Source organism: Plutella xylostella, chromosome 11 (assembly GCF_932276165.1).
Source record: "Plutella xylostella chromosome 11, ilPluXylo3.1, whole genome shotgun sequence".
NCBI lineage: Eukaryota > Metazoa > Arthropoda > Insecta > Lepidoptera > Plutellidae > Plutella > Plutella xylostella.
The window spans coordinates 3160739-3174769 of NC_063991.1; the positions used below are offsets into that span (position 1 = coordinate 3160739).

A 14031-nucleotide genomic window follows, 5' to 3' on the forward strand; every position below is an offset into this window, starting at 1 on the left:
AATGACATTTCTAGTGTTGGCCAAAAAAAATTAAAATGAAAATATTCGATTATTTAATGTTAATCGATTAAAGCGATTTGACGGCGCGAGATCATCGTTATTCTAAGGATTTGGCACTTGCTTTGCTTTTTTGACAAGCACTTTGTTTACATTCGATTTGCAATGGCAATGTGGCCGCAGTTTAACTAAAACTGCAGAATTTACAAGATTTCTAGTTGTAATTTAATGTTATTTAGTAGCCATGGAACGTATCGTCCAGTTAGAGACTGAAATTGCCGAGTTGCGCAAGAATTTACATGAAAAAGAGAACGAATTGTATGAGCTGAAAAAAAACTGTGTTGTGGTTTGTGTAACTTTTACTACACATTGTAAGCAAATTACATAAATATCCTTGATTTGATTATTATCAGTATTTGTTATCCCGCCTTCCTTTAACGCCAGTCTGTAATACAAGACATCATAAAATTAAAAATTTCAGTACTTATTTCTTCCTTTTTATTCTGCTGTAGAAAAACAGTAGTATTTTTCGCTATGTGTGGCTGACTGCCTAGGGTGTGCCAGATGAAACAGTTGATACATCATTCAGGGAGGTTACTTTCATGCTACCAATGCACTTACCATACCATATTGTAAATACTACCATATTTTATTTCTTCAGCCAGCCCCTCAAGAAACATTCCATTTTGAAAGCAACCTCCAGTACGGGCAGAGCAATGGAGGCTGCAATGCGGAGATTGGAGACAAACTGCCGAGATGGGCTATTGAAAGGTATGATGTTTGAACTGTTTAGAAATTTAGCTATCATTTTTATATTGGAAATAATCTAAATTGTAAACTAAAAGTAGCTTAGAATTTCCACCTAAATGACCCTTTTCTACCCACATTAGTTTGGAGTACCTACTCAGTATTTTTCAAGAGTTCCCACAGGTAGATAGTTACTATCCAGACCATAACAAACAGATTCTTAAACCTAAAAAAAATTTTGTTTTCTATTAGGGTTTGTTTTTTGCCTGTCTGGATTATTAAGGCTCTTCTGTACCTATATGCATTCAACAATTCCCTAGGTACAGACGCCTCATTGTCTGACCCCAGTATAAACATAATTTAATTCCCCGCAGGTACAGCCGTCAGATCCTGCTCCCCTCGCTGGGGGTGGCGGGGCAGGCTCGGCTGTGCGCGGCGCGCGTGCTGGTGGTGGGCGCGGGCGGGCTCGGCTGCCCCGCCGCTTCGTACCTGGCTGGGGCTGGCGTTGGTAAGACTTACTAATATACAGGGTGTTTTGAGTCCAAAAAAAACGGAAATTATAAACCAAACAGATAGGTTTTGTGAGTTTTGTTGTCAACAACCTTTTTCAATTGAAATCAATTTTGACAACCTATAAATATACCTAATACATTAAATCATGATGAATACTGCTGGTTACATTCATTCCAGGTGTTCCACAAGGACCAATTTTCAGACCATGCTTATTTCTCCGATGTGTTTGGTGTAAATGATCACCCATTTGAAATTATTACAGAAATGAGATACTTTTACATTATATTATTATTATTATTTAACAGGTGTAGTAAATAACATGAAGAGTTCATCTTTTTCATAAATTAAAAACACGAAACCTCTCACTTTCCACCAGGTAGACTTGTAACAAAAATTGTTCTTTATTCATCATCACGACCCATCACGCCCCCACTGCTGGGGCACGGGTCTCCTTCCAATAGTTATTTATAACCTTCTTCTTATCTCCTCACAGGGCACATAGGCCTGGTGGACTACGACACGGTGGACGTGACCAACATCCACCGACAGCTGCTCCACGGCGAGGCGGACCAGGGCGCGGGAAAGGTGCACTCGGCAGCTAGGGCGATACACAGGTGAGTGAGTCACGTTTTAGAAATACGTTTCAGGTTGGGCATGCAATACCGGAACTATTTTCAATACCGGTATTGAGTTCCGGTATTGCAACTCAATACCGGGATCCCGGTATTAATACCGGTATTAGAGTATTCCTTGTAATAAATGGCATATATTGTGATTAAAGGCCGTATAGGTCAAAATAAAACGAGAAAAAGCAATGAAATTCAGTATTTTGTAATAGATTTTTACGAGAATTGAGTATTAGAGTTAAAATTTTACAATAAATTATTATTTTTACATCCAGTGTCCGTTTACGCATGGACAACAGTAGATATCAAATGGCCGAAAACTGCATCAAACGGTTGGAAACAAGTACGCTTTCACAGTACATAGGAATACTATATCTTAATCGCTTTGTTATAGCCTAAAAAAGCCCGATTCCGGTATTACTTCAATACCGGTATTAACTTTCAATACCGGTATTGAAAAAAGCGTGGATTTTGTCCGGGATCCCGGTATTTGCAATACCGGTATTGCGGTATTGCATGCCCTAATAGATACGCAACGTTAACGGAGGATCGAAACTTGTGCTCACGACTCACAGGGCGAGGTCCCATAGATTTTTTGCGGTGCGGTTTTCCATAGTACCTAATAGTACCTATATATTGTTTGTCATGATCCTGTAAATATATGGAAAACAACGAAGCGCTTCGACGTAAGTACCGCAGCTATGGGGCTTAGCTATAAGTCACAGTAAGAAATAAGCAAAATGAAAGCCAGTCCTCTTAGTGTGTCGTTTACAAACTCATAAGCTAGACTATGTATACTCGTATTAGGGCATGCAATACCGCAATACCGGTATTGCGTAATACCGGGATCCCGAACAAAATCCACGCTTTTTCAATACCGGTATTGAAAGTTAATACCGGTATTGAGACTTAATACCGGTATTGAAGTAATACCGGAATCGGACATTTTTTAGGCTATAAATCAAGCGATTAAGATATAGTTAGCCTTGTGCTCCTATATAAATACCCGAGGAAGGTAGAGGACAGTATAGGACAGTAGAGGAATGTTGAGGACAGTATAGGAATGTTGAGAACAGTAGAGGAATGCTGAGGACAGTAGAGGAATGTTGAGGCCAGTTGAGGACAGTTGAGGACAGTAGAGTAATGTCGAGGACAGTTGAGGAAAGTTGAGGACAGTTGAGGAATGTTGAGGACAGTTGAGGACAGTAGAGGAATGATGATGGAAACGGAAGGCAGTCAGGGGAACTCCACAACGGTATATAGCAACTAGGCTTGAATGATTCGTGATTAGTAGGACTTTTTGGTATCATTCGCACCGTACTTTTGATTGAAAATTATTGCAAATAAACTAAAAACTACAAAATAAAATAATAATTAAAAAAATTAAAAAACCGACTTCAAAAAACCACTAAAATGTAAGAAATAATTTAAGGTTTACACAAATTCTACTCGTATGTGACCAGTGGCGGATTAACCTATAAGCACGACAAGCACGTGCTTGGGGCCCCGGGCCTCCAGGGGCCCCCATCCTCTGCTGCTGTTTCATTTTATACCTACATTTTATTCATCCTCAATATGTCCGATGTAATGAGTTTAGATCGCATCCAGTGGCGTGCTTTGGGAGAGGCCTACGTCCAGCAGTGGACTGCTATAGGCTGATGACCAACCTTGAATGAATGAATGAAGTATCTAGAAGCTCGATACAGATCCCTTGAATTCTTAGACACCGAACTAAAGGGCCTACCACACGCGTAAGTATTACCACAGTTTTGCCTGCGCAGGCCGGCTTGTACTGTACATGGAATACTGTGCGAATGGGTGGTAAAACTGTATACCGCGCCAACCTCGAAGCGCGGCTTGCGCATTTTTCGAAATGTTTGAAATTTTAATAATTTTGCCATTCATTATATTCTCTATATTAGAGTATTCTCTAAATCTTTGAGTAGTAACATGTGAATGATTTTTTTAAAATTTTACAGCAATTTTTTGTCCACTTCGATCGTGTACGGTTTGATTTTTGGGAATAGCATGCAACTAGACTTTTTTCTAGTGAAAAAATTCTAGTGCTTTGCAAACATTGAAAATATACCAGTAGAAGAAATAGTTCCTCATTGGGAAACATTGTTTCTAGTTTCCACGCCGATGATTTTGACAAAAATGAGGCTTGCGCGTACTTAACTGTGCCGTGCATATACTCGTACAATGTGTTGTTTTTCGAACCCGACAAACTTTAAGGGTGTATTCTAGGAGTGATTTCATCGAGAAAACACCCCCATATGTGGGGTCAAATCCCAATATTCTAGAAATGGCGGCCATTTTAAAGTTTTAGATAGTTAGTTATCAAAAAAAATCATATCTCGAGATTTAAACGCATTACGGACATGAAATAAAATGATTTTATCCACAAAAGGTCATTTCTATTCAATAAAAATATGCACAACCGCTAAAAAGATACCTAAAATAAGTTACAAGCACTAGTTTAATCTAGGCTACGGTGCTCAAACATGGTCACTGACCGTGTCTCAAAAGTCCAAACTCAAGGTTTGCCAGAGAGCGTAGTATTGTGGTTGTAAAGCGAACAGATCACATTCGCAACACCGACCTGCGCTCCAAAACTCAAATAGCTGACGTGGGTGCCAAGACTGCTAAACTGAAGTGGGACTGGGCGGGGCATGTCTGCCGTATGCAGCCGGAGAGGTGGGCAAAAAAGGCCATCCAATGGATACCCATCAACGGCCTCCGGCGCAGAGGCAGATCAAGAAGGAGATGGCGGGACGACCTGGACAATTTTAGCACGGAATGGTGTGAGCAGGCCCAAGAAAGGGATAAGTGGAAAATTCAAGGAGAGACCTTTGCCCAGCAGTGGGACACTAAAGGTAGAGGAAAAAAAAAGTATCTAAAACTTTTAAATGGCCGCTATTTCTAGAATATTGAGATTTGACCCCACATATGGGGGTGTTTTCTCGATAAAATCACTCGTAGAATACACCCTTAAAGTTTTTTCGGTTTTGAAAAACAACACATTGTATACTCTAAGGTGCCGTGTGATAGCTCGTCGTACCTGCGCAGTTGTAACGGTGCCGGTGGTGATACTTGCGCGTGTCGTAGGCCTTTAAGGCAAGCAAATTTGTTTTTAAATGTTTTACCTACATCCTTTTTTATAGAAAAGTTATAGGACGTTTTAGCTATTGAACTGTTTTGTCACTCTTTGTCAAGGAACAAATTGTTCTAAATTAGGGGCCTACACAGGCTTTGTGCTTAGGGCCACCGATGCTCTTAATCCGCCACTGTATGTGACAGTACAAATATACCTAAGCAGGAACTGTTCTTTCTTGATGTTGGTGCGGTGACAAAGTAATCTAAAGAAATATGGCACCAAGGTGCGAATTATGAATGAGAATGAGAATGAGAATGAGAATGAAAATATCTTTATTGTAAGAAAGTAGGTACACTTTGTGTCCTGGCTCCCAAACTAGATTGAACCGCTAGCCCGTTCATTGGATGGCGCTATTCAGTTGTACTTGTCACACTATTTTAACGCAAATAACGCACTTTAAAGCTAATTTATTTGCAAAAAACTAACAATATAGGTGCTCTTTGTGTCAGCTGTTAGCTGTTAGACGCCATATTTGTTTTGTTCACCACCTGACTGATTTTAAGTCAGCTAACTAGTTGGACGTTTTGTGACGCTTGTACAATCAACGTTCGGCCTAGTCATACAACTGAATAGCGTCATCCAATGAACGGGCTAGTGGTTCAATCAAAAAGGAGATTAAACCAGATGCCTGCGACATATATAGCCAATCAGCCACGGGGTGGGCGTAATTTGTACAACTCCGTAAAAGGTAAAAAAATACAGAAAGCACGAATAAAATGCTGTGGTGCTGTCCCTTATCTTTTAGAAGTACAAGTCCTTCAGTAGGAATAGGCGAAGTGAACCTCTTTGGCAGTAAAAGTTATATGTATAATCAAGGGTCCTATTGATATCGATTCTGAAGGCAGAAATTCCAAATTTAGAGATGTCAAAACCTTAATTTCTTTGTTTAAAATTCGACTCTATGATTGTTTCCGTAAATGTCATTTTATGCTAGCATTTTTTTTAGTTTGACAGCGTTAAAATTAGAATATCTGCCTTCAGAATCGTCATCATTATCGCACTTTATACATCTCTGTAATTACGATGTTACTTAATTTACGAGTAGTAACCCTATGTATTTATCCATCTTCCACACTAATCCACAGAATCAACTCGCACGTCACCGTAACACCCCACGATGTGCAGCTTTCCAGCGGCAACGCTCTCGAAGTCATCTCCAGATACGACCTGGTGCTGGACTGTTCCGACAACGTGCCCACGCGGTACTTGCTGAATGACGCCTGCGTTCTGTTGAAGGTTGGTCTTAGAAATTTATTTTAATATAATAAATTTTGTTTTTGATGCAAAGGGTATATATACAATCTTAGCCTAGAACTTAAATAAAAGGTAAAATTATCTTGAACTTTGCTTTTACTCTAGTCAAGTACAGGAACTATCAATTGAAATATCTTATTTCTTATCTGACATTTAATAATCTAAAGTTATGTAGATGAATTCTTGCACCTGTGTCTAATTGGTTTCGGTGTACTTATAGTGTATACAAGTGATGGAATTTTAAATTATATCCACATCCGTATTATTCTGCTGTTGACTTTTAATTAGAAATTTTATATGAATGATCTTAATCATTAAAAAAATAGACACTCAAAACAAAAATGTGTCCCGCTGTCAGCCTGCCAAATACTGTGTGAAACTCCCGTTAAACCTCTTTGAAACTAAGTATATTATGTATATTTTTATTTATTTGATTTCAGGTACCCTTGATATCCGGTAGCGCTTTAAAAATGGAGGGACAACTCACAATATACAATTACAGAGCTGAGAAAAATGACAATGAAAAGGTACTTAATTATATACATAACATTATACAGACTTTTAAGATTTAGATTCAATTTAGTCATGTTCATTCGTTGTATTCAACATCATCGGTCTTTGATCATCACTAGTCCTTTACTTTTCAAGGTAATTATTAATTTTACACATTCTAAAAGTGCTACGTAATTTATATTTATTGCAGCTAGCTGTTAAAATTAAATACTGCGATACTAATTTCTCCATGTCCACACATTCTGAATATTCTGCTTCAGCGCCATCTGTTGGTTGTAATCTGTACTTCTTGACAACGACAGTATACCACAGTTCCGTATATTCTTCCACCACAGGACGCGTCATACTGCGGTCCGTGCTACCGCTGCCTGTTCCCCTCCCCGCCCCCGCCGGAGATGGTGGGCAGCTGCTCGGCCAACGGCGTGTGTGGACCCGTGCCCGGGGCTATAGGTAAATAATACTTGTTTTAACGCCATCTAGCGAGTTGAGTAGGAACTGTTCGTGCTTTAACGCCATCTAGCGAGTTGTGTAGGAACTGTTTACGCTTTAGCGCCATCTAGCGGGGTGACTAGGAACTGACGCTTTATCTAGAGATGTGTGGTGAAACTGCACGTAACATGCAAGGCAGTTGAGTACTACTGTCATCTAGCGAATCTAAGCAAAACTATCAAACATGCAAATATTTTTACATTCATTTTTGATTCACGATGGTTGCAAGACGCATTACATGACTACATTACCAATACTGGCCCGTGTTACTGCTGTCTATCAAAAATTACAAAAGCTTTAAACTTTTATATTAAGGTATAGGTCATAGGTATACTTATTATATTCTTCCTCACCCCCAGGCACGCTCCAAGCTCTAGAAGCCATCAAGCTGGTGGTCGGGTTTCCGCACGGGCAGCTGCTGGTGGGAAGAATGTTGATCTTCGACGGAGAGGACGCTACTTTTAGGATCGGTGAGTTACTGTGGTGTTTACTTACTGTATAAAGATTATGTACAGGGTGTTGCAATAATATAGTATACTAAGCCGAAAGGGGATGAATCTGGGGCTCATCCTGAACAACTTCTGTTCTATGAATTTTGAAAATTCACGAAAAAAAATATCATTAGTACACCCTTACAAAAGTTTTTCAGAATGAATCTCCTTCGGCATACTTACCCTTGTTCTTACACCCTGTATTTCGTCGCTTATGACGTCGTATAACAAGTATGAAATCTTAATAATTTCTGACTATTACTTACTCCGTAATTTTCTCAATCAATTATTATAATTTTCACACCATTTTCAGTAAAACTCCGTCCGCGCGACCCCAACTGCGCGGCGTGCTCAGAGAACCCCAAAATAACGCAACTGCTGGACTACGAGACGTTTTGTCGAAGCAAAGCCAAGGAAAAGGTTCGTTTCGCAAATATTTTTTATGTGCAAGAGTAGGTATGACGACCGTAGATACAGAAGCAATATAAAAATGGCGGATTAACAATCTCGCTCTATCGTACATAATATTTTATTTCCTCCATGATTCACATAATTATAACTGACTGTAGATTAGTTAGCCACCAGCCTGCTTGCACGCCGAATATCATTCAAATAACTGGTACGGGGTAAGATAACTGCGTAGAGATATCAGATATCATAAAAAAACTAGAAAAGAAGAAAGATGCCGTGATTAATTTTTATTTTATAAAAAAGCTAATATACACTTATATCTTCTGACTCAAAAAAGATGCCACGTATTATTCGGTTTACAATAGTACTTTTGCTATTACATGTTTTTGTCTATGATTGCAAAATGTGGTGGCATTTTATTTTTATTTATTTATTTATGATATTTTATAATATTTTATTTCCTGAAACAACTGAGTGCACTGTGTGTCTACTGATAAGTGTTTTGTGCGCTTTATTTCTTCAAAATTGCGAATGTTGCATGCATGGGTAAGTCAAACTTTATATTATATTTATTTACACATAATTATTTTGAAATATATGAAAAAACATTCGCGGTATTGAAATAAAGCTTTAATTTTTTTTGTTATTATTCTTATATGTATATATTTTTTCTGTTGTTACAGAAAAAGCAGGAAGCCAAATTGAAAACTCAACGGCGGAACGAAGAAAAGCAAAAACGAATGGCCGGCCGCAGCTACCTTGGGTTCAGGCGAGCAGAACAGAAAAACAAGGAAAAATGGATACAAGATGTCCCAAAAGAGGAAAGAAAAATCGGACCTCCTTGCAACTCCGAGTATTGTGCGAAAGGGATAGACAGACACTGCCCCGCCTTTGACGAGGAAAAGAGACAACGCATATTCTGTCACTTCTGGAACGAACTTGACTGGGCAGGAAAGAAGAAATTCGTTCGTTCCTTAGTGGCCAGTGTCCCGCCGAAGCGGAGAAGAGTTAAGAACAAAGAGGTATCACGTAAAGGAGATTCTAAGCTATACCACCTCTTTGATGACAGCGAAAGAGTTCCAGTCTGTAGAATAACTTTTTTGAATACGTTAGGTTTAAAAGAGTCTATGGTTCGCTGGTGGTTGACGAATGAAGATGTGGTTAAGAAAACTAAAAAGCCAGTGAAATCTTTAAATGTAGATTCTTACATAGATCTGTTGCCTACAGCGCCACCTAAATGTAGTATCTGTAGGAATATGTCCACTAAAATGTACATAGACTGTGATGGTATTAAGAACCAGTACCAACTTTATAATAAGTATGTGAAAGATATGAGAGCGGCAGGAGTTAATCCGGCGTCCAGAAAGACATTTTCTTTAGTATTTAAGGGGAAGAACCTTAGTATTTTTAAGCCTAAAAATGAGACGGATGTCTGTGACATGGTCAGTCAGCATAATCAGGAGTTGTCGGCAGTTGAAACGTTTTCGAATGTGAATTTGCAAGTTTTTGATAATATAACCGGTATATCGCAAGATCTGATGGCGAATATAACTTATAATGATGCGCAATGGTGATCTTATTCTAGACTATCTAGCTAGAAGCCTTACTTCATTGCTGAGTATTGAAAGTAACAGATGTTAATAAAATATCCCTTTGGATTTGATAAATGATCTCTAACCAGTCACAATCGTTAGTAGGTACTGTCATGTGCAGAGAAACCTGGCCTCTCTCTCATAGTAACAATGTTTCTGAGAGGGGTCAGATTTCTCTGCCTCATACTGTACCTAAACTATACGGGGTGGTGTTTTAGCAGTGACAGATGAAATAAAGTGAATTGAAGTATGAAAAATATTGTATATTAACGATGAACTGTGAGAACTATGATGTGATTATTAATTTATTGATAGTATTAAGTATTTTTAAAACTCCTGTAAATAAATCTTTTTTAACTTAATCTGTGGTTTGATATTTTAATCATTAAAATAATGGAACTATCAACATATCGCTTTTAAATTCTAATCAGAACGGTAAGTCACTATAAAAATTAAGACCCATTATAAAGCTTGCCATAAAATATGTCACGAAACTACAATACTTAATATGACTAATGGCTAATTTACATTACAGGATCTCGATCTAAAAATCCTGGAGCCGCAAAACCGAATAACCGCCACTCGCCTCGCTTCAAAACTGAAGGAAAACTTGGAAACTAGCGAACAACGCCATCTGTTGGTGGACGTGCGCAGTGAGCCCGAGTTCCACATGTGTCGCATAGAGGGCGCTGTCAACTATCCCATAGACAGCTTGGATAAGAAGCAGGAGTTTGATAAATTGTTGGAGGCAATCAGGAGTTGTACTTCTCAAGGTTGGTTTACTTTTTGTGTCTTCAGCTGTGGGTATTCATATTTATCCTGGTCTTTTACCGATAATAACTAATACTAGACTTATGTCATGTTCTGATAATACCTAACTCATAATAACTAGCTGTTTCCCGCGGCTTCGCACGCGTAATTTCTAGTAATACAATTCCCCCATATTAATCATGTTAAACGTGTATAAACCTTCCTCTTAAATTACTCTTTTTATGAGCACTGACAAAAACCTGCAACAAAATCCGCTGTCTAGTTTTAAAGATACACACTACATACAGACGCAGGAAGCGACTTTGCTTCATACTTCGATTATAATCTCCATTATATTCCAGTGACCTTCATATGCCGTCGCGGCAACGACTCCCAGCTGGTGGCTCAGAGGGTGCTTCACGCCATAGACAAGGAGCAGTGTGGACGCATCACGGACTTGACCGGGGGCCTGCATGCGTGGGCCAAGCTTGTTGATCAAGAGTTCCCTATTTATTAGTTATTAGCTGGATTGAGTGAGGCAATGCTGACTTTGTAACGGGTAGTAAATTATCTGATATAATTAATTAATGAATAATGGAGTCATACCACGTCAGAGTCAGGAATACAGAGAATATTGGTTTTGGCACTAGTTTCAGTTGTACTTAGCATTGTCGGGTTAAGTTATAAGTATTTTTAAGGCAATATTAACTTTGATAAAATTGTTATTTTGAATATTTATTGTAAACGTTTGGGTAAGTATTTACTTCAGTATAAAGAGAAGTTTTACTAAGTAAAATGTATGAAGAGCCTGTTATATTACGAGTAGGTATAGTGATTGTGATTTACCTATACCCAACATATACCAAATACTTGTAGTAAAAGAATCATAATAGCTACATACATAAGGAATCAATTTTTATACGATTTTATATGTACTTACCTATCATATTATCAATAAATAAAATTATGAAAAATAACCGTGTGTCTATTCGTAAACTTGACTGTCCATTGTCCATCACAGAGACATTTCCGAGGAATGAAAAAGTTCCACCCACAAAATGCCGACACCAAATAACCCCAATTTTAAAAACATTTACTTAAGTAGTTTAAAATTTAAATATTTAACAAATAATTTTAACATTTTAAAAGTTGGTAATATTCTGATGCGCTGTTAAATGTAGGGGAGACCGGGGACAAAAGTAACAGCGGGTAGAAAGTAACAAAGACTCTGTGGACTTCTCCAATAGCCTTAACGTCCCAAGCGACCGCTGGTTGTCAGCATGCGATGCCCCCCGCGCATGATATCATTTTCCGCGCCCGTGCCGCGGTGCAAGGTTGTTTTAGTGAGCATTTGGTGGTTTTACACACCAAAAGTACGTTTTTTGGTGTTTATTCATTTAGTGTTTACGTAGAATTAAGATGACATATGACAAGAACCATATGACTATTTGTTCATTGATTAATTATAAGATTGTCTGTAGCATGTCATAAATTGTTTTCGAACAACACGTGCTGTTTTATAGTTATGTCACCTGATATTTCAAAAATGGGGATGGGTACAAAAGTAACGAATTACTTACGTAAGTTTGCCATGTCACATTATAAATTTTTATTTTTTTTTGTTTTGATTAGATATTTGTGTCATAATATTGTATATTATGGCACAAATAAAACAACTTCTTAGCAGTTAATCAGTTTAAATGATGGATCTCATTTACAGTTTATATTAAGAAGTTTTTTTTAGTTTTGTCAATAAGTCATAAGTTTTTTTTAGTTTCGATAGTTTTTTAAGAAGTTTTCTTAACTAAACAATTTCGTTGTTTTTTTTGTTCTTTCTATTGAATCGTATTTATAACATTGGACAGAATTTACGGGTTGTTACTTTCGACCCATGCCTTGTTACTTTCGTCCTGACCATGGGGTCGAAAGTAACGATTTCCCTTTTTTTTGAGGCTTTAGAAATGCTAAAATTCGAGATGTATTAAGTAAACTAATAATGGATATTTGTAGACTATATACGAAAGTTTTATGTGACTATATTTATTTTATCGTAAATGTTATTAATAACGAGAAATCAGACAGAATCTACAAACTGTTACTTTTGTCCCCGGTCTCCCCTATATTTCAATATTGCAGATGTCGTCGCCGTCATTCAGCTAGCCTTTTCCGTTTAGGAGTTACTAGCTGTTCCCGCGAGCTTCGCTACGCCTTAAAACAGACAGACAGACAGACACAGTTACTTTCGCATTTATAATATTAGTTAGGATTAGGATTTGGTGCTACGTTACTGGAACTTATTCAATGCACGTAAAGCCGGGTACAGACAGACCGGCCCAACGAACGCCCCATTGTTGGTTATATATCATACATAATACATGGCAGATTGCAGCAATGAAGGTAAACGAAACCCGTTCGTTGGCGTTGGTTTGGCCGGTCTGTACGCAGCTTTTGGCTCAAGGGCATATTATTTCCTGTAATTTTCGTACATTTTATATGGACTCGCCGCACACGGCAGACGCCGGTGGCGGCCACACGCTGCAAATCGTTTCCCTACAAAAGCTTCTCGTGGCGGCGTTTGTGGCTGTGGCCGGTGGCCCGTGTGCGGCGACACTAAGTGTATTTTTTGAAAAATATAATAACTTGACCCCCCAAATATAGTAAGATAGAGTTCTCGGCGTCAGCGTCGCACTAAAACTGAATCATCCCTAAAGTTGATATATCTAGGTCCATACGTACTATGACTATGTTTAGCTGTAAGCTATGGTGGTCTTATACAGAGTGTATTTAACTTTCGAAGCGAAAGATTAATAAACTGGAATTCCGATATTGTTACTTTGTAGTACGCGTAGCGGCGATTGTACCTATACCTACACCGACTAAAGCGCCGAGCGAGGGTTACGCGTTCGATTCCCTACTGGAGCAAACGTTCAAATACCAGTTTTTATTAAAGAAAATATTCCGTCTGTTGTCTGTTACCATAACTACACCTACGCAGCGTTTTTTTTTATATACTTACCTATCTACCTATAATTTTTTCGAATAGCTAAAGTTACTCAGTATGTCGATTTGTCGAATACATGTCTGCTGTTTTCCACTAGTTCACATCTATAGTTCATTCCGTTTTTTACAATGAATGAAAATTAGAGATTTGGACTTGAATGTTTTTACACCACCCTGTATAACGCAAGAGCCCGACCCCTTTCCGTGGAACTATCTCTTATTGGCCAATTACGAGCCGAGATTGCGCGCGCAAAAACCAAAATGGACGACAAAAAACAACCACCGTTATCAGTCCATCGCTTCGTTTGCAAAACTGAACAACTTGGTAAATGGTTTGAAAGCATCAATGTATGTGAACCGAGGAAAAATAGACGAAACTGCACTCAACTGTTTTGTGTTCATTCAAAGAAGTGTTTCTTACGATTTGGCTGTGTCAGGTGTTACGTTGTTTTCGAAATTTCGGTTTAAAAACTCTGCAAACGGAATAAGTT

General features: G+C 38.4%; 1 protein-coding gene across 1 annotated transcript; it reads left to right on the forward strand.

Annotated features, from left to right (window-relative positions):
- The first annotated feature begins 140 nt into the window (after window positions 1–140).
- LOC119693366 (adenylyltransferase and sulfurtransferase MOCS3) lies at window positions 141–11080 on the forward strand. Its single transcript, XM_048624132.1, has 11 exons — window positions 141–343; window positions 656–768; window positions 1119–1252; window positions 1751–1871; window positions 6126–6276; window positions 6735–6821; window positions 7143–7257; window positions 7656–7766; window positions 8101–8207; window positions 10326–10563; window positions 10903–11080. The coding sequence occupies exons 1-11, from the start codon at window positions 242–244 to the stop codon at window positions 11055–11057; spliced, it is 1434 nt and encodes a 477-aa protein (XP_048480089.1). The 5' UTR covers window positions 141–241; the 3' UTR covers window positions 11058–11080.
- The last annotated feature ends 2951 nt before the right edge of the window (window positions 11081–14031 follow it).

Coding starts and splice junctions, on each gene's coding strand:
- LOC119693366 (XM_048624132.1), top strand. CDS start 242: ATGGAACGTATCGTCCAGTTAGAGACTGAAATTGCCGAGTTGCGCAAG. Junction 1,872..6,125: donor GCAGCTAGGGCGATACACAG/GTGAGTGAGTCA, acceptor ACTAATCCACAG/AATCAACTCGCACGTCACCG. Junction 6,822..7,142: donor AGAAAAATGACAATGAAAAG/GTACTTAATTAT, acceptor CTTCCACCACAG/GACGCGTCATACTGCGGTCC.